Source organism: Centropristis striata, chromosome 20 (genome assembly GCF_030273125.1).
Source record: "Centropristis striata isolate RG_2023a ecotype Rhode Island chromosome 20, C.striata_1.0, whole genome shotgun sequence".
Classification (NCBI taxonomy): Eukaryota; Metazoa; Chordata; class Actinopteri; order Perciformes; family Serranidae; genus Centropristis; species Centropristis striata.
In genome coordinates this window covers 585,615-607,531 of record NC_081536.1, presented here as the reverse complement: position 1 = coordinate 607,531, position 21,917 = coordinate 585,615, and the positions used below count along the sequence as shown (strand labels likewise).

General features: G+C 33.9%; 1 protein-coding gene across 2 annotated transcripts in view; it reads left to right on the top strand.

Moving 5' to 3' along the window:
* Window positions 1-1,408: 1,408 nt before the first annotated feature.
* Window positions 1,409-21,917, top strand: part of btaf1 (BTAF1 RNA polymerase II, B-TFIID transcription factor-associated) — a 51,105-nt gene continuing 30,596 nt past the window's right edge. For both annotated transcript variants that reach the window (XM_059358879.1, XM_059358878.1), the window contains exons 1-13: window positions 1,409-1,819; window positions 6,159-6,282; window positions 7,505-7,619; window positions 11,609-11,752; window positions 13,800-13,999; window positions 16,106-16,239; window positions 17,505-17,634; window positions 17,748-17,816; window positions 18,629-18,718; window positions 18,814-18,909; window positions 19,182-19,358; window positions 19,588-19,728; window positions 20,482-20,606. In XM_059358879.1, the coding sequence (XP_059214862.1) occupies window positions 1,806-1,819; window positions 6,159-6,282; window positions 7,505-7,619; window positions 11,609-11,752; window positions 13,800-13,999; window positions 16,106-16,239; window positions 17,505-17,634; window positions 17,748-17,816; window positions 18,629-18,718; window positions 18,814-18,909; window positions 19,182-19,358; window positions 19,588-19,728; window positions 20,482-20,606 (1,559 nt within the window). In that variant the 5' untranslated portion in view covers window positions 1,409-1,805. The remainder of the gene's footprint in view (window positions 1,820-6,158; window positions 6,283-7,504; window positions 7,620-11,608; window positions 11,753-13,799; window positions 14,000-16,105; window positions 16,240-17,504; window positions 17,635-17,747; window positions 17,817-18,628; window positions 18,719-18,813; window positions 18,910-19,181; window positions 19,359-19,587; window positions 19,729-20,481; window positions 20,607-21,917) is intronic.

The following is a 21,917-nucleotide window of genomic DNA, read 5'->3' as shown; positions in this document are numbered from 1 at the left end:
AATTCACTTCAATTCTATTCACTTTAACACTTGTTATTTGTTTGTTTGTTTGTTTTCTTTGCGGGAGTAAAAGCAATTCTCTAATTTGTTTGATATACTATGGTTGACTGATGAGAAAATAAATAAATAAATAATAATAATACATATTTATTTGCCATTAAGTGGCTATATATATAGAGAGAGAGAATCTCTTATTTGAAGTGTTGAGTATCAGGGTTTAGGCCTAGAGAAGTATTTTATACTTCAGCCTACTCACTTTTTTTCGGAACAAAATGATAAAAGGAAATGCGTAGTGAATATTAAGTTAACTGGTTCTTATATCTATCTTATTACTTAGACGGGGCAGATGCATGTATGTACCCTAACATGTATATACTCTTAAAAAGTAAAAAAAAAAAATAAAAAAAAAAAAATAAACAGAGACAGGAATTACAATAAAAAGTTCTTTCCTTCTATTAAGAGTTAACCTTTGGCTTTTCAGGACCATGGCCAGCTCAGTGATTAATAACAATTTAAACTAAAATATTATTAAATTATTATTATTATTATTATTAGATAGATAGATAGATAGATAGATAGATAGATAGATAGATAGATAGATAGATAGATAGATAGATTACTTTATTCATCCTCGAAGGGAAATTCGGTTGTCACAGCAGTCCGGTATTCAAGTACGATAAAAGTACAATAAAATACAATAGAATAAAATACTGAGGTAGAATAAATAAAAACAACAATAGAAAAAAACACAGAATAGAACAATAAGGACACTTAAGAAGTTAAAAAGAAGAACATCAGTTGATAGGATGGTTGGCAGATGATGGTAATAATTAAACTGGTGATATGATATGATGGCAACAATGCTATAGTGGCTAGACTATAGTGACTAGACGGTATATAATAATAATAATAATAATAATAGTACAGTATATAATATAATATGTAATAATAGATAACAAAATAAAAATGAAATGAAAAATATAAATAAAGTAATAATAAGTAAAATAATATGATATATAATAATAATAATAGTAATAATAATAATAAATATATTAGAGGTAAATTCAGTTAATGGCAGATAAATTATATATGCATATGGTATAAGCATATACCAGCATATATATATATATATAAATATATATATATATATATATACTCACGAAGACACAGTTTGTGGTATTTTATTTAATGTTTTGGAGCAGCTGGAGCCACGTAGGATGCAGCAATGCCTCTAACATGATCTAGAGGAATATAAACTATCCCCTTTCGCTTTTTTCTTTTCATTCGTTTCCTCTTTTAACGTGCCTTCTGATTGGCTCCCCGCCTGAAGCTCCTAACCAATCAGCGGCCGCCTGCTATGGAGGAAGGAATAAATGCAAGATGGCTGCTCATATAAAAACAGTCTTCTGGGCCGCCCTCAACGTGCTACTAAATAACTCTTTACACCTTGTTAGGTTAAAATATTTATCCGCCAAGAGTTCTGAAGGGTAAATTCAGCTATAGACTGATATGCGGACGGCATCCGGGGATATTTTGGGGCAGAAGATACCGAAGAGACAAAGAGGGAGAACTTTGAAGCCATGAATCCGTGGTGAAGTCGCTCCGGAGCGGGGAGACGCAGCCTGGGCCTCGGCTAGCTAGCTAGCTAGCTAGTTAGCATTAGCCGCTAACTAGCTAATGACTTCACCTAGCTACCGTTAGCCGCCGAGAAGGAACCGTTAAACACCAGAAAAGGGGGAAAAGTGTGAAAAAAAACCCGGCTGCCTGTTGAATGTGTGGCGGGAAAAGCCACATTATAAACAAATATGGCTGTTTCAAGGTAAGACTGGCCTAAGCTAACCGCTAACTCACCTTATCCGGCTTATAGATGCTAATGCTAAATGGCTAGCTTCTGATTTCTACATACTCTACTGCAGTATCTCATCTCATACACACATGATTGCACTATTGCACTTAAGGACTTGGACTTAGATATATATCTTATTTATACAGCATTGATAATGTTGATAATGTTGTGTCTTGTTGTGTTTTGTTTTATGTATTCTCTATATTGATATAAATATCAATATTTTGTACTGTGCAACTGGTGGAGGACTGCTCCAAACAACATTTCGTTGTCTTGTACAATGACAATAAAGTTCTATTCTATTCTATTCTTGATTTGGCAAAGAATGGCCGACTAACGTGATCCAGCACGCTGAGCACAGTTTAAACAGTGTGGTGTGACTTAAAGTTGATATTTGTGGCTGATGTTGTTTACTACAGGTGCTAAATGTTCCAAGTTAGAATTAAATGTGTGTATTCACAGACAGTCCTGCAGTGCTGGTGCTCTGCTCTGGTCTTAACTACTGATATATTATCTTTGTTTTGAAGTTGTGGCAGGAAAAGCAATGTGCAAACACGAGATAGCACCATTGGGGAACATGCAGTGGTGGAAAGTAACTAAATCTAAATAGGATAAATAGAATCTAAATAGGTTACAATGCAATGTGCAGGTCAGTTTGATTCTAGATATTAAATAGTCAGAAACAGAAATGATTAACCTTTTAGTTTTTTAGTTTTGTTTGCAAGCAGTGGTGGAATTTAACTAAGTACTTTTACTCAAGTACTGTACTTAAGTACAATTTTGAGGTATTTGTACTTTACTTGAGTATTTCCATTTTATGTCACTTTATACTTCTACTTCACTACATTTAGAGGCAAATATTGTACTTTTTACTCCACTACATTTAGCTGACAGCTTTAGTTACTTTTCACTCGAGGTTTAACATAAAAACACAATAAATTTAGGTGATTAGACACTTTTTTAAATAAACCTCATAACAGAATATTAAATAGTCAATATGAGCCCTACCTTGAGAAAATTAAAACGCTGTATACATAAATGCATCAATTATAATAATATAATATGATATTTGGAGTATATAAAACAGTCTGAGTGGGTCCATTCTGCATAACAAGTACTTTTACTTTTGATACTTTAAGTACATTTTGATGCTGATACTTTTGTACTTTCACTTAAGTACATTTTGAATGCAGGACTTTTACTTGTAGTGGAGTAATTTCACAGTGTGGTATTAGTACTTTTACTTAAGTAAGAGATCTGAATACTTCTTCCACCACTGGGTACATGTGTAGAGTTGTATTGATGTTGTTAGTTGTGGTAATCTTTGATGTCATTAAACATACTCGATAAATACTTATCTTAACCCTCTGAAGTCCATATATTTATTGAAAATACACGTTTTATTTACAGTAATAACTATATTTATATCTGATATGTAGACAAGCTGAGAAAGCCAGTTAAAGTTCAATCATAGGAGCTTTCACAGTGACATTTATGTTTCTAGACCATGAATTTTCTTTCTACAAGGAAAACTATTATTATTTTTAATTTACATGCAAATGAACTGTTTAGTAGTTTTATTATTGCAGTTGTAGGCTATTGATGTTGTTACCAGAACAGAGACTCATTTTTGCACCAGCATGTCAGATTGCAGGTGTTTGCAGCCTGCTCTCGGTGCTAAAGTTGTGGTAATCTTTCCAGTCATTAAACATACTCGATAAATACTTAGATAGTAAACCTCTGAAGTCCAGGAGATTTTGGTTCAAATTTGTCAACTTTCTTTGCATTTGTTTCTGTCTCTGTTTAGCATCTTTCAGTCTGTCCTTACATCACATGCATGGTTGCCAAACTGGCTATCAGTCAGATTTTTCATTTTATTTTAATTAACAAAGTATAAAGCTGTCAGGAAAACAAGATACAAACAAAAGACACGTGTCTATGGAAATGTACCATTTTAAAAACCATTTATACACACAAAAACAGCAGAAAAAATAAATAATAAAACTAGAAAACAGTCTATTTGCATGTAAATTAAAAATGGTAATTTTCATTGTAGAAAGAAAATTCACATTTTAAAAATGGTCTAGAAACATAAATGGCACACTGTGAAAGCTCCTATGATTGACTTTCAACTGCCTTTCTCAGCTTGTCTACATATCAGATATAAGTAAAGTTATTACTGTAAATAAAATATATAAAATACAAACAAAAGACATGTGTCTATGGAAATGTACCATTTTTAAAACCATTTGTACACACAAAAACAGCAGAAATAATACATCATAAAACTACAAAACAGTTTATTTGCATGTAAATTAAAAATTGTAATAGTTTTCATTGTAGAAATTAAATTCATGTTCTAGAAACATAAATGTCACTGTGGAAGCTCCTATGATTGACTTTCAACTGGCTTTCTCAGCTTGTCTACATATCATACATATAAATAGTTATTACTGTAAATAAAACATGTGTATTTTGAATAAATGAATGGACTTCAGAGGGTTAAGATAAGTATTTATCGAGTATGTTTAAAGACATCAAAGATTACCACAACTTTAGCATCGAACAGGCTGCAAACACCTGCAATTTGACATTCTGGTGCAGAAATGAGTCTGTTCTGGTAACAACATCAATACAACTCTACACATGTTCCCCAATGGTGCTATCTCGTGTTTGCACATTGCTTTTTTCCTGCCACAACTTCAAAACAAAGATAATTTATCTGTCCTTAACATGGTTTGGTGTTTACGTGGTTAGTGTTTTCCGCTGTGATTGTTTTGATAATTCCACGTGCTGCCAACTGGGCCTTTTTAAAAAATAAAATTCAAAGCAGACTCGTCTGCAGTTCCCATTAAGTATTAGTGTCCTGGTCGGGGTCATGCCCTGCACATCTCTAATCCACTCCACTTTATTAATAGACTGCTAAAGACCTCAGAGAAAGACCAGGTTCAGTAGACGGCTTGACCTTTTAAACCAAACTATTAACCCTTGTGTTGTCTTTAGGGTTAAAATTGACCCGCCTACATGTTGAACAGCAGTAAAAAAACAACCTAAATGTTCATTTTTCGAGATCAAATTGGCTGACTGTTGTTGTTTTTTATTCAGAAAGGCCTACAAATGATAAACTTGAAACCGACTTTTTAACCTACCTCTATTGAGTTGTTTTTAAAATTATTTTACTTGTTAAGCACTTTGAGATCTGCTGATAAAAAGTACATTAGAAATAAAATGTATTATTATTATTATTATTCTTATTATTATTATAATATACCTTGTGGTTGGGGGCAATGATTTTAAAAAAATGGGAGATGAGTATTTTGTAACCACTTTCCTCATTGTACCTTATATACAGTCATGCAGAACGCTATTAGATTAGTTTTCTCCTTGCTTTCTTGTTCATTTTGTTTTAATCTTTAATGTTCCATGGTTTTCTTGATAATAACCAATAAGTCATTATCAAGAAAACCATGGAAATGTCTAGATATCAGCTCCTAAGTTAAACTCTTATGAACTATTTTTGTTTATCATTATATTTGACCAAACAAATGTACCTTTACTTGTACCAGGCATTAAAACGAACAAGAAGTTTAAGATAAAAAGGTCTAATAATTGTTTCCATGACTGTATGTTGAACAGCAGAAAAAAAACCTAAATGATGATTTTTTAAAAATCAGTTTTTATCTTACTGTTGCAATGATTTAAAAAAAAAAAAAAAAAAGAAAGGGAGATTAGTATTTTGTAACCAATTTCCTCATTGGACCGTATATATGGCCATATAACTAACACCAAAAAAGTTCAAGTTTGTCATTTTCACATCACTTTTTCTGAACTGTTTCGATAGAAAAAACGGGTTCACAAAGTTATTAATGCATGAGAGGATGTTTCTTTTTGAAAAATAAGATTTGGGGTTTGTAATTCAATGAAACTGCTTTATTTAAGAGATTTAATAACAGTGGTTTATTTTTTTACCCTTAGGACTGAGCGAGTGTGTAGAATGTTAAGACTATAAAAGGTTTAATAACATAATAGTTTAATCCACATAGATAAATACCAGCATGTTGTCTCCAGAGCATTCAGCATAATGGATTGTGTAATACCTTTTTTTTTATTATTTATTTATTGAAAAAAGCAAAGGACATATTGATGATCCCAAAGATTTAAACTGTCTTCAGCTACTTTCATTTGGTTCAGAATATAGAAGTGGTCTGTGCACATTATAGCCCCGAACACTGGAGAAGAGGAACCAGCTTGTTGCTTGTTCATTGTAATATCTGTAATGTTTCTGTTGACCTTTATCATCACCTGTCTTTAGACTTGATCGTTTGTTTATCCTGCTCGACACCGGAACAACTCCAGTAACCAGGAAAGCAGCCGCACAGCAGCTTGGAGAAGTGGTGAAACTCCACCCACATGAGCTCAATAATCTCCTATCTAAGGTATGTTGGCTGGTTTGTTCACATGCACACGCCTGCAAAAGATGGTATCAGCCTGGACATATTTGTGAGACATATTTTGTGAAATTTGATAATGTATAACAGTGTAATTCTTGTTGGTAGGTCACTGAGGTGGCTGTGCCATACTAGCACATAGAATGAATTTTATGTGATGCTGACCTTGCAACTGTATCAAACCTAAATCCTGTCAAAGGGGCAAAAAGAAAAGGGCACAGATTCTGTTTAGTGTTTTGCTCGTCTCTTTCCTTTTCTTTATAGGTCAGTTTTAAATGTAGTTGTACATATAGTTCAGGCTCTGGAGCCACATGTGGCTCTTCAGGCCATCTGCATTGGCTCATAATCCATCATTTTTGTTTTGAAGTGTCCTTTCTGTGGTTTCCCTTATTATCCAACATATTACTATTTTTTTTTCTTCAAATAATTCAGACTGTCATCTACTCCTCCAGACATGCCTGTAGAGCGGCAACAAAAATAAAACTGCATCTTTTTTCACCTTTGCACAGTTAAAGGGTTTTTTAAACATATGTCTACCATGTATTTACATCAAATCAAATGATCTTTTTCAGAAAAACAGATGCAAAGCATGGAGTAGTTCCTGCCACAAGCATTTAATTACCTGTACTTGACTTAAAACTGTTAAACTGTTAACTGGCTACTTGTTGTTCTTCAAATGTATTTTGTTCATTGGCTCTCTGTGGCTGTGAGAAATATATACATAATAAAATGTCTTTACATTAAAATGTCTTATTTATCATTAGTGTAGGCCCAAAGCTATTTGTATTCTTCAGTTGTAAAAATGTATAGCTTATATATAGCATTCCATTTTTTTTTTCACATTTTAGTCAACTTAAATGTGCATCATAGCTTATGAAAGTAAGCGCCTTAAGCTCTAAGTTTGGTCAACTTCAAGGCAAGTTTTGAATTTTCCATAACCAGGCTAGCTTTCGATTCCAAATTTGCCTTTGGTTTCTCGCTACATTCTGACAAAATCATATTAATAAATACTCATTATAACCTATTGGAAATGCTGGTAGGCTAATTCAGACTTAGTAGGCTGTTTCATCTCCATTGTAAGGCTCCAAATAATGTTTGCGGCTCCATTCCAACATTTTTTGTCTCTTTTTGTCCACGATTGGCTCTGTCGTTAGTAAAGGTTGCTGGTCCCTGATATAGTTAGTTAAATCTATTTTCTGTCCATCCCCAGGTCCTGACCTACCTAAGGAGTCCCAACTGGGACACTCGTATCGCAGCGGGCCAAGCTGTGGAGGCCATCGTGAAGAATATTCCTGAGTGGGACCCCTTACCCAAGCCTAAAGAAGGTGAGTGTTTCTGACCAGTTTGAGTGATTATTATAGTGTTTACCATGTGTCTAGTGACAAAACATTTCATCAGCGTGTCAGTTGTGTGTGTACTCTTTACACCTGGCTGTTACAGCATAAAAAATAATATAATATAATATTTAAAAACTCAGTCTGAGTCTGGATACGGGCTAACTGATAACATGCTGGCCTAGCTGTCCAAACAAGGGCTGCACAATTAATCTGAATCAGACTTTGGTATTATCCGACCCGCTGTACGGCCCGCATGAGGTCACCTGGAAATAAGAAATCAATCAGTGCTTTTATTTTGAAGGCGATGTGCCTGTGTCCCACAAAAAACACTGAGTTACCTTGTTCCCTTGTCAAAAACACTTCATGATTTTTGCATAAAGTTAATAAATTGCAGGTTTACTGCATAACATACATGCTCTCTATTGTTTTTTTGTGGTTTGAATGTATGTTGTTTGAAATAATTGGAAAAGTGAGATAATGATTGGAGGTTTCACTATGCTATTGATTTTTAGTTACTCATTTTAAGTTACTTTTTAGTTACTACATTAACTTATTCTTATCATAGCATGTATTCTTACCAGTAGCAGCTCAAACCCATAAAATGTACTGTTTTTTTGTCAAGCGATGAAATTAATATGGAGCAGAATTTAGTTCAGGGTTTTGGTCCAGAACATTTCCAGTATCTAATGTGGCCGTTTGGGAAAATAAAGTGCCCACCCCTGATCTAAATTATATCTAGTGCAATATCTAAATTCAATAGTGTGAATCATGTCGCAATTTTAAAGCCGGTCAAAATAATCCCAACTAGATTTGGATTTTTCCCAAATTGTGCAGCCCTCATTCTTTTTTTTTTTTTTTTTTTTTTTTAAGCATTTGTTTATTGATTTTTCAGTGACATAACAAAATCAAGAGATGACATTACGAGAGTCAAAACAGTGTCAAGTGTAACAAGTAAAATAATAATAATAATAATAAAATAATACATAAAATAAATATAAAATAATAAAATAAAATAAATAATTAAATAAATAAAAATGGAAGCGAACAACAAATACACACAACAAAACAAAAACACAAATAGGTCACCCACTGCTAAATAAAAGTCTAATAATATGTTCACTTAAGCAGAGATAAATAAAAAACATTCCCAGCATGCTACAAAATCACACAAGAAAAACTCACAGTGCAGCCCTCATTCAAACACATAATGTCCTCTATTAGCTGTGAACTTAAAATAAAAAAAAATACCACATAAGATCCAGTAGGTCCTCCCAATTCCTGGTAAAACAGGCTTCTAAACTAATAACTCCTCTTTTGTTTGACAAATAATAAAGTTATGCACTGCTGCATCACACAGATAGTGAGGGAATGCACCTCTGGCTAGACGGAGCCCAGTTACTCTGCTTAGTTTCAGCAGGTTGAACGCTGCTCTGCTCTCTCTCACTGGTTATATAATTAGGTTTCTGTGTAGCCAAAAGCACCGTTCAGGGCGTGTCTCTATATCGTCTTTTTCTTTAGCAGAAACGTGCTGACAGGGTGTTTGAACGCTTCATCCCAGAGCTTTTAGACGAAGCGCTGCACGTGACTTTTATTCAGTGAGAAGAGAATCTTGAAGTGTCACTGCTCTAACCACTGTTGGATGATAGACTAGCATCTCCACTTTGCTTTTTATTATTTATTATCTATTATCTATTATCTATTTGGGCCACTGTCTACTGTCAGAGGATGCCTGGGTGATTCTCATGAAGCCAGTCTAAGTTCTGTCTGTGAAGATTATAAGGACATACTTTATTAAACTAAATATATTTCACTTTTATATGAATGAACATATCCATAATGATGCACAATTCAATAATAATATTGAATTGGGCTCAATAATATTTTTATATATATATATATATATATATATATATATATATATATATATATAAAAATAATATAATAATACATTTTATTTTATTTTATTTTCATACAGAAATCTCAAAGTGCTACAGAGACCAGAAACAACAAAAAGAAAAACTCATTAAAATCAGCAGTAGATAAAAAAGACACGGGTAATAAAGTACATTATGCAGAGACAAAATAATAATAATAAAAAAAAAAAAAAAATATATATATATATATATATATATATATATATATTGTTATTAAACTTTTTATTTGAAGAAAAACAAATCAGCACATACATGTTGCTCTACATCTTGTAAACATGTCAAGTCTTTTCATCAAAACATAAAAAGAAAAATGGTTTTAAAAAAATAAAATACAAAAATAATTTAAGTAAAATCTAAAATCAAAATCACATCCTTGCAAAAGCATTTAAACTCTATCACAATACTCTTACAAAGACATACTTATACCTAAATTGATAGGCAACTTGAAAATCAGAAAAAAATAAAGTAAAGATAATAATGATAATTCGAAAATCATAATAACAGCCTTAATAATAGTGAGTTTATCTGCCTTCATCCATGTTTTCTTCTGCAAACAGAACCTTATCATGGGGTGATAACATTGATGACAAGAGCAACATCAACTCAAATGATAATACTAGTAAATTAAATAAAGATAGTTTATTTTCTATATTTTTAAACATAATAATGATTATACATTTTATTTTTAGAGTGCATTTCAGGGTACACAAAGATGCTTTACAGTTAAAATGCAGTTAAAATGCAGTTAAAGAGAAAACAAACAATTAAATCAACAATAAAGTTCACACATTAAAAGCAGACATATTTTTGCTTCATTACTGTAATGCGTCCAGATAAAAATGTCATGTTTTCCCCACACTTATATACAATAAATATTTAATAAACTTTATTGAAAAAAATATATCAAATCAATATAATCAAACATAATGGTTTTTAATAATGTATAAAGAACAAAATCTGTATGAAATTTGATGAGAAAAAATAGTTGGATGTTACGGTAATGATAGAATTGTTTGATTTAAAATATGTGTATATTTTAATAAAATACATGTTGATGATACCAGCTACCCTTGAGCATATTTAAGTGCTTGCCAAAGAAAAAAAAAACAAAACCTTTTGTTGTGTTTTTTTATTTATAATGTATTAAGGTGATTAATTTTGCTCACAGTGCCTCTAAAAATGTCAGAAAATACCTTATTTAAAAAAAAAATAGATTATAAATCCATACAAACAGTGACTTTAGATTGTATATGTTATAAAGGGTCAAAGAAATACAAATATGTATTCAATGCTCTTGGATTTTTGCCATCAGTTGTACCATGTTTATGGTACAACTCACGCTTGTGCATGACACAATCCATCAGACAACAATACAGCGAATATCCTCAAATTGTTATATTTTTGCTGTTTGTAAAAGCTCAGTTTCATCTATTTTGTAGACCAGGGGTGTCAAACTCTGGCCCGCGGGCCAAATTTGGCCCGCAGTGTAATTTTATTTGGCCCGCGAGGCAATACCAAATGATTATATTATTATTGTACTATAAAAGCTGACCCGCCGGTATTATACGGCGCATTTACCACTAATACTAGATTTATTATTGTTATTTTATTTTTAAATGTATTAACCTGTTGAAAAACTTTATTTTGATATTTAAATCAGAAGGATGCAAATAGAAAAGAGGCATACAATTTTTATTTAACTTTTATTTAATAAATTAATGACATTGATGTGTTTTTTATTTGAAATTTGATTTTGCATGTCTGCACTATTTAGTTATATATTGTATGTTTATAAGCGTTGCTGGTTCCATATTTAATGTTAAAGCAAAACATGTTTGGTATATATTAAAAGGTGTATTTGTTCAATGTTGGCCCGCGATTTGGCCCATTGTGTATTTGAGTTTGAGACCCCTGCTGTAGACGATGTTTCAAAAAGCAGTTTTATTGGGTGGAAAAACAAGTTTCTTCTTGATGGAAGGCATCTGTTTGGGCATGAGGTGAAGTTTGAGGACGAATGAGTAATTTAGAGTTCTTTCCTTGCAGAGTCTTGTGAGGACTTGTCTCCAGAGGACTCCTCTTGTGACCGCTTGACTTTCTACCACTTCGACATCTCCCGCCTCCTCAAACACGGAGCGTCTCTGCTGGGATCTGCCGGGGCCGAGTTTGAGCTGCAGGATGACAAAACTGGTTCGTAATGTTTTCTTTATGACTGTTTTCTTTCTTTTGTTTCATTAACAATCGCCACAATGTTGCAATCTGGCCCAAATAGACACACGGGAAAATAAAAGTTACATTGTTTACACGGGTTTAGTTACTGACTTCTCTTTTTGGGACACTGACTTAGAGATGTTCCGGTTCTGATACCAAAACTTCAAAATAAAAGCAAACACATAGTAGCTTTCAAAATAAGAGCACATGGATGTGTTAGTTTTACTTTACTACATTCATTTTCAGCTTTGTCATATAAAAAGGGGTAAAAATAGAGTTATTTTTCAGCAGGTTTCTATTGTTTTGTTGGCAACTCCTTTAAATAGGATCGCAGATTGTGTCTTTAACTAGAGTTGTTCCGATTCCGATACCAGCATCAAAAATGGCTCCGATACTGCCACTGGAGTCCAATTTCAACTTTCAAGTTCTAGACCCGCCTTCAAAATAAAAGCAAACACATGTAGCTTTCAAAATAAGAGCACATGGATGTGTTGGCAGACTCCACCACAGAATTTACAAGAAGACTGTCAAAATAAGAGCCTTAAATAAAATGTAGAAGAACCCTTATTCTCCTTTTACAATAATTCTCTAAAATATGCAATGATTAAGATGGAAAAGTGGCATTAGAATGTGCGAGAGGCACCAAAATTAGGCTTTTAGGGCAGAAATGTTCTTTTATTGACCCCCAGATTTATTTATTTAACTTGCTGTTGCACCACTGTTTGGTTTACTGTTTTATTTAAAAATAAATGGCTTGAATCTGCTCTATTTCTTCATGTTTTATAAAGGGTTTAACCTGAGCCAGGCCTTATATTACCACATTGATAATCATATCACAGTCATGCAGGTGTAGGATGATATTTTTTTAAATAACATACTAGTATCGGATCGGTACCAAGGTTATAATAGTTTTGGATTTTTCATTAGTTTTAGTTTTAATTTTGTTGTGAATTTTTGTTTTCAAATTCAGTTAGTTTTAGTTAGTTTTTAGAGTGAGTTTTCTAGTTTTAGTTTATTTTTTATTTTTTGAAAATGCTTAGTTTTAGTTTAGTTTTTATTAGTTTTAGTGTTAGTTTTAGTTTTTTTGTAATGGGCTATGTGTTGGTGCCAGATTCAAAGAGGTCATAATACATTTTGCCTTTATTTCCTTTGGTTTATCATCTCAGCCCCAATAAGGTTATTAACTGTTTTGAATTGTGGTTCTAGTGTAAACATCCCAGTCTCAGTAAACATATTCACCATGTGTTGCAAGTTCAAATAGAAACACTGAATTATGAATGAAAAAAGTTGACAAAAACGAAAACTAAGGACATTTTCACTATCATTTTAGTTAGTTTTGTAACCACAAAATACAGTTTCAGTTTATCGTTTTTTTAAAAACTCTAGTTTTTATTTATATTTCAGTTAACGAAAATGTTTTTTCAATTCTAGTTTTCGTTATTTCGTTAGTTTTCGTTAACTATAATAACCTTGATCGGTACTTGGTATTGGCCGATACCCACAGCACAAGTATTAGAATCGGGAGGAAAAAAATGGTATTTGGAACATCTCTCCACTGACCACTGGACAGCTTTGTTTTTTATTCTCTCTGACTTTGTTTAGAAAGAACAGACTCAAAATCTCCTGATTAGCTGAGTTTGTTTGTCTTTGACTTGAGAAAAAAGGGATTGTGTTGTGACTTGTGTTTGCTAGAAAAACGTTAAAACCAACTTTACTTTAAGCTGCTCTTTCATTATTTCGTGCATTCTGTTCTTTCACCAGTTGTTGTTGTTGTCTCTGTGTTCTCATTTCATTTCTTCTTCAAGGACGCCTGTACTTTAGAAGTTAACTAAATTTAGAAAGATCTAGGTGATTTCAGAGTTCTCCATGATGCTGTCCCTGTATTTATTTGCAGCTTCGGCACTAATCATGTTGCCTTCCAGCTGCTTTTAGCTCCTGAATGACACTTTGTTCACGGATTATGTGTACGTGAGCAACACTGGCCTTGTTCTCCAGGTGATAGAGGTTTCCTTTGATGTCTTCACAGGTGAGATGGACCCTAAGGAACGCCTGGTGCGCCAGAGGAAGCTCCTTCAGAAGAAGCTGGGTCTGGACATGGGCGCTGCTATCGGCATGGACACGGAGGAGCTGTTCAACGATGAAGATCTGGACTATAGCTGCCAGACCAGCGGGCTGAAAGCCCACGGGAGCAAAACCACCGCTGGATCCAGCTCCCGCAACCACGTGGTGGGTCTCCTAAAGCCTCTTACCTTTTGGTTCAGCAGATGTGTGAGGATGCACTTTGTATCCTTTGTACAGCCTGATAAATATATCTGTTGACTGATATTATCGGCCCATATTGGCTATATTGGATATTATCATTATCCGTGTATATGCTGTCTGACATGTGCCGTTATGAAACCTTTTGTTACACGGTGTATATTGCAGGAAATACTGCTTGCCGTGATTTAGAAAGTGTATTTTATAAATAGTAAGCAATTGACTAAAACAGTTTATTTCCTCAGTTAAAGTAGCTCTCTGGGTGAAAAATCAGTGCACAGTCAATATAAAATTTTTATTTTTATTTTTTAACAAAATCTTTATTCAAGCTTGACATTATCTGAATATTACATTGTCAGAAAAAACACAATAAATCACATTTCGGCAAACAACACACAGGGGAAAATATAAAATTAAATAAAAAACCTAAAATTATTTATAATTTACTCAGCAAGGCACCTTATTGCTCTTGTAATTTGAAATAAGTGACAATCGGAGCCCATAAATTAAAAATTAATTGCCTGAAGTAATTTTATGCATGTAGCCTCCAGTTGCCCATCCCTGATCTACATGAATTTGAGCATGAAATCTTAAAAGTGCAGTGTAAATATGCACAAAATTACTGGTCTGCTGTTCTTGCACTGAAAAAAAAAAATCACAGTAAGTGGTTATTTTTTATTTACTTCAAACCTTTTGTATTCCTATTTATACTGTTAAACATGCATTTGAGCATGAAATATGTTAAGTTACTGCACTGTTAACGCATTTAAAATGTCAGTTTCATCATATCTGGTTAGTGCTGCTCCTATATGTGGCCCTGTGGTAGTGAACATGATAAACTGAGGCCCCCTGCAGCATTTAAGTTGCCCTGTAGTGACTAACTTGTCTGGCTCAGTAGAATGATGTTCAGTGAGTGAAGGTAGCCTCTAAGTTGTGTCTCCGTGTTGGAGGCTGATGATGTGGCGCTGCCAAGTTTTATTAAATTCCTTCTGATTCATCTTCCGTCTTCTCTTCTGCCTGACAGTCGTGTTGTGAATCATCCTCTGCCTCTTTTCTACCAAACCTTGGTGTTTGTTCTTTCTAGTTTTGGTCTCAAATCACTGTCTGCTCTTCATATCTACGTCTCTAGATTGTAGAGCATCAGATGACCTACACTACTGGTCAAAAGTTTTAGAACACACCAACTTTTCCAGAATTTAATTGAAAATGATGCAGTTTAATGTCTCAGTGTACTCTGAAATTAATGCACATTTGCAACATTTAAAATTCTTTATTGAGCATGATAGTGTTTTGAAAGTAAAAAAAGATTCAAAATCACATTTTATGTTGGACTAAAGGACTAAAAAAAGACACAAAATGACCAAAAAAAGACACAAAATGACAAAAAAAAGACACAAAATGACAAAAAAAGACACAAAATGACCAAAAAAAGACACAAAATGACAAAAAAAGACACCAGAAGACACAAAATGACAAAAAATGACCAAAAAAAGACACAAAATGACCAAAAAAGACACAAAATGACTAAAAAAAGACACAAAATGACTTACAAAGACATGAAAAGAATTCAAAAATGGACAAAATAGCCCAAGACTCCATAGAGTTAAGTTGTTAACCCATTTCTTGTTCCCTGAAAAAGGCCTACTTGTATATTTCTGAAATGTACATTATTTTCCAGTTTTGGTTAAGCTTACCTTTTTTTATTTACCTCTGGCAGTTCACCACTTACCTTTGGACCCTTTCAAGCTGTTCATTTGACTTGAACTGCTTGAATTTCAATAAAAAACTGGAAAAATTGGGCTGTTCTAAAACTTTTGACCGGTAGTGTATGTATGCGTTTTTTTAAATTAAATTGAATATTAGAAATAGAATGAGAATTTTCTTTTCTTGATTGAATTTAATTTTGTGGACACAAGATGCAGTTAAACAGTTAAATCGTAATATAATGTATCGCAACACTCCCCATATCGGAAAATGCTTAAAATCGTATCATAACCCTAACCCCTCTGCTGATTCCACCTCTATTAAATATTGACCTGTTTGTTTGTTTGTTTGTTTGTTTGTTTGTTTCAGCCCCTTCAGGCTGCCGAGCTGATCGACTCAGAGTTCCGGCCCGGTATGAGCAGCCGTCAGAAGAATAAAGCCAAGAGGATGGCCAAACTGGTGGCCAAACAGAGATCCAGAGACCTCGACCCAAACGAAAAGAGGTCAGATTATGTTTACTGGGCACCTTTTAGATCTGGAACCTTTTTAACCCATAGGAACCTATGGTGACACGTGTAACAAACACTTTAAACCTTCTAGAATCTCCCATATTCAGCTTTATGCTTCACTTTAACTCATTAAATCCTGTGGTGGTCATGTGACTTTGACAGGAAGTGACTTCTCCAAATATGGCTGTGACTGGAAACAGAAATGTGAAAAAGTAATTTCAAAAAGCTTATTTTTTTTGTTACTTGGCTAAGTTTAAACCCATTTACCAATTCTAATCTGTTAATAGTTTGTCCTTTATTGCATTTAACTTGTTCTGACCAGATTTCCTGAACAAATTAAAGTCACAATTTTGATAAATGTGATGGAGATGCAAACAAAAAGGCACTTGGTTATTTGTTTTTATTTATTATTGATGTATTATTTTGTTAGTTAAAAACAAATCTGAAAAATAATTTGTTAAACGGCACTATTAATGTCACAATTTTGATAAATGTTGTGGAGATGCAGAGAAAAAGGCAAATTTGTGTTTTTGTAAGCAGAAAATGTGTCTATTTTTTATTTTAAAATAAGAAATATTATAAACATAAATACCATAAACACCCATTGTAACTTGTCACATCAGCAGATCTTTGATATTAAGGGATAGTATTATTATTATTATTTTTTTTTTTTTTCAAACTTCTCTTTATTGGGTTTTTTTTCTTTCGTTCACATACAAAAATAAAGAATGTACATGTTCATTCATGCTTAAAATCAACACGAAAGAGCAGAATGATAGTAGAAAAATAAAAGCAATAAACTAAATTTAAAAAAAACAAAAAAAACAAAAAAAACCTAAGTGGAGTCAAATCAAATATCAAAACAAAAATAAGGTTTACAAATAAAATAGAGTTAAATATTATAATACAACTCGGAGGATGTCAGGTTTTCCAAAATGTACATTTGTTAATTTTTCACTGGGTTATATTTAGTATAATAATCCATAAATGGCTGCCATATTGTGTAAAAGGTATCTATCTTACCTCTCAGGGTGAATTTTATTTTTTCTAACTGCAAATGTTTCATTATATCATTCATTAAAGTTTGATAAACTGGAGGATTTTTTTGTTTCCAGTTCTTATTTTTATTTTTTATTTTTAATCATAAATGTGTTCTATGTGGTCCACTGGTCTGTGGTATATCCCCTATAAATTTGGGTTCTTCTGGGTTAAAGTTTGTGTGGTTCTAATGATTCTCTTTGATCTCTCCTCGCTTTTAGTAACGACAGTTTTGAGGGAGAACCTGAAGAGAAACGAAGGAAAACCACCAACGTAGTTATTGATCAACCGGCCACAGAGCATAAAGTCTTAATCGACAACGTTCCAGATAACTCGGGTCTGTTAGAGGAGGTAAATCAGAAACCATTCAATACCTCAGCTTCAACCGTTTAAATGCTTCATTTGGTTTCAATAACAATATAAAAAGTTATATTTGGTTAACTGATGTCTTTCTATGTCTTTAGATCCACGAGTGGCCTCTGGAGAGCTTCTGTGAGGAGCTCTGCAACGACCTCTTCAATCCTTCATGGGAGGTAAAACTCACCTTTTTCATATTACATTCTGATTGATTTTAGCTGATCGTAAACAGTTTAACTTGAGGGAGTGGGCTGAGTTAAAGGTAGAGATGTTCCCATACCATTTTTTCCTCCTGATTCTGATACTTGTACCGATCCGATACCAGTATGTTATTAAAATAAAAATCATCCTACACCTGCATGACTGTGATATGATTATCATTGTGGTAAGGCCTGGCTCAGGTTAAACCCTTTATAAAACATGAATAAATACAGCAGATTCAAGCCATTTATTTTTAAATAAAACAGAATACAAAACAGTAGTGCAACAGCAACTTAAATAAATAAATCTGGGCCCTAAAAGCCTAAATTTGGTGCCTCTCGCACATTCTTATGCCACTATTCCATCTTAATCATTGCATATTATAGAGAATTATTGTAAAGGAGAATAAGGGCTCTTCTACGTTTTATTTAAGGCTCTTATTTTGACAGTCTTCTTGTAAATTCTGTGGTGGACTCTGCTAACACATCCATGTGCTCTTATTTTGAAAGCTACATTTGTTTGAGTGTTAGACCCGCCTTCAAAATAAAAGCAAAGTCAGAATTTAAAAGTCGAAATTGGACTCCAGTGGCAGTATCGGAGCCGTTTCTGATGCTGGTATCGGAATCGGAACAACTCTAGTTAAAGACACAATCTGCGATCCTATTTAAAGGAGTTGCCAACAAAACAATAGAAACCTGCTGAAAAAGAAACTCTATTTTTACCCCTTTTTATATGACGAAGTTGAAAATGAATGTAGTAAAGTAAAACTGTATGTGTCTGTTTCCAGATTCGTCACGGTGCAGGCACAGGTCTTAGAGAAATCCTCAAGTCCCATGGAGCAGGAGGAGGGAAGCTGGTGGGGAGTACTGCAGAACAGGTAAATATATATATACATTCACCTCATCTGGAAGGTTTTTTATTTAACATCTCGAGAATTTAACATGACTCTTAATCTAATCTAATGATCTTTAGATGTTGCGGCAGCATCAGGAGTGGATCGAGGACCTGGTCATCCGGCTGCTCTGTGTCTTCGCTCTGGACCGATTTGGAGATTTTGTATCTGATGAGGTGGGTTTCTGCAGAAAAACCAAGTCTGAGGAGGCAAAGACTTGCAGCCAATCAGCGATACATAAAAGCAATATAGGCATTAGGGTTGGGTTGAATGACAATGACAGTCATACTAATGGTGGCTGACCAGCTTGTTGAACCATCATCATCCAGATGTATTGGCAAACTGCTGAATATAACTAGTTATTCAGCTAAATTCATGCAATTCAACTCTCCTTTTTCCCATGTTTACACCTGTTTTATCCCTCATCCTATATCTCTGTGCCCTCCAGGTGGTGGCTCCGGTCAGGGAGACGTGTGCCCAGACGCTGGGCGTGGCGCTCCGCTACATGAATGAAACGGGCGTTTCCATGACGGTGGATGTGCTGCTGAAGCTGCTGAAGGAAGACCAGTGGGAGGTCCGTCATGGAGGCCTCCTCGGCATCAAGTACGCCCTGGCCGTCCGACAGGTACCAGCTGCTCTCTGTCTATATAATCAGCTGGTGAATAAGCAGAGCGCCGCTCTACAATGTATTGGATCTGAGCGCCATATGGGCCGGAGTATAAACTGTGGGGGTTGGAACATATGTGGTGATTTTTTTTATTTTTTATTCCGGAAGCGTGAGTGCTCCTTGTGGAGAGATGTCCGTTCTTTCTGCTCTCATGCCTAAACATCTATGCTGATCTTGTATCTTCCAGGACCTGATCTCCGTGCTGCTGCCGCGGGTGCTTCCTGCCATCACCGTGGGCCTGCAGGACCTGGATGATGATGTCAGAGCGGTAGCGGCTGCAGCCCTCATCCCCGTGGTGGACGGCTTGGTGCAGCTACTGCCCACTAAGGTCAGAGGTCAACAGGAGTGCCTTTCTTATTTTTTATTTTTAACAATTACAAATCCATCTCAATAAATTAGAGCAGGGGTGTCAACACCCCTTTGTGTCTTTTTTTGGTAATTTTGTGTCTTTTTTTGGTAATTTTGTTTCCTTTTTTTGGTCAATTTATGTCTTTTTTTTTGTCATTTTGTGTCTTTTTTTTTAGTAATTTTGTGTCTTTTTTTTTGTCATTTTGTGTCTTTTTTTTGTCATTTTGTGGTCAATTTGTGCCTTTTTGGTAATTTTTTGTCTTTTTTTGATAATTTTGTGTCTTTTTTTGATAATTTTGTGTCTTTGGTAATTTTGTTTCCTTTTTTTTGGTCAATTTGTCTTTTTTTTTGTCATTTTGTCTTTTTTTTGTCATTTTATGTCTTTTTTTTTAGTCATTTTGTCTTTTTTTTTTTTTTTTAGTCATTTTGTGCCTTTTTGGTCATTTTGTGTATTTTGTATGATCTGAACTGTGCGTGTGAGATTGTGTTCAGTGAGCGGGGGTCACGGACAACTCGCATGTTAAATTGGGGGTCGCGACTCAAAAAGGTTGAGAACTACTGACCTACATGAGTCAATACTTGGTTGGGGCTGTTTGACTTGAACTACTGGAAATTTATTTTTCCATCATATTCTAATGTATTGAGATGCTCCTGTATGTCTCTTTTATAGTTATATTTTACATGCTCATTTAGTTTTTTTTTAATTTATTGTTAAATTCTGTGTGTGTCTCAGGTTCCCTACATCGTAAACACACTCTGGGACGCTCTTCTGGACCTGGATGACCTCACTGCTTCCACCAACAGCATCATGACTCTGCTGTCCTCACTGCTCACGTACCCACAAGTCCGCCAGAGCAGGTCAGTCCTGTCTTTAAAAAAAAAAAAAAAAAGTTAAAAAATTGTAAAAAAATGTATTATTGTTTGAAGAAATTAATATTGATCACAGATATTCAATTTATTTCATTTAAACAATTTTTTTTATTGGTGAGAAGCATGAAGAATGCACAAACACAGTGCTTGATATACAGTTCACCGTTTGTTTGTTTTTATTTTTTTTAATTTTTTGTACCCCCCACCCATAGAACTAATCCTCAGAATAACCAAAAAACAACAACAAACATCAAAGAAACAGTACATGAATAGACCAAAAATAATAGAGAAAAATTTAGAGAGAAAAAAATAAAATAGTAAAATTAAAAATAATTAAATAAATAATTGGAAAAATAAATGAATAGAGAAAAAAGGGAAAAGAGGAAATAAAAAAAACAAGGAAAAAATATTAATCAAGAGGAAGAACAGTTAAATCATTAAAGTATGAGACAAAATAATAATAAATAATATATTTGATTTATATAGTATTTAAAATCGCCTAAAAGGCCATTTAACAAAAAACGCTCACTAGATCCCCTTAGTGTTTGTTTTTTTTAAATGATTGCATACTTGCAGACTAGATTTTTATTGAACACATTTAGCAGATTTCAAGCTACAATATATGTACAAAATAAAAGGCAAAGCAAAGAAAAATCACCATGAATTGAATTAATAAAACTGTGCATGCGAGGCAGTTAATCGATCCTGTCAGTAATCTTTCTTAGAATGAAATCTAATTATAGTAAACGTCTCAAAAACAATGTGAAAATCATTCTTTGTCTTTGCAATGCAACAGTCTATTTAAAGCAGGGGTGGTGCACTTTGTTCATGCTCCAATGGACAAAAAAAAAAATCTTTTGTCTTCAGATTAATATATCAGTTCAGTGGCCACTGTTCCAGCTACTGCAGCATATTAATGTGTTCAATTACAGTAAAAAGCCTGCAGTTAGCAGTGATTTACAGCCCTGCTTCCAAAAAAGGTGGGACGCCCCCTAAAACATTAATAAAAAACCAAATGTGATAATTTGCTATTCCTTTTTGACATTTATTCAATGAACGCTGTACAGAGACTGATAAATCTGTTGGGTTTTTTGTGAATGCATGCTCTGAATTTTGAATTTCATGCTTCATCATCACTCCTTTGGAACTGGGATGCAGATTGTAGAACACAGAAGATTAGATTACTTTAGATTGTTTTATATGCTGAATGCAGTTTTACATATAAGGTGTGATGGCTTTAGCATATCTTCTCTTTCACAAGAAGCTCCTGTTGAGGGTTGGATTGTCTTTTGGCATTGA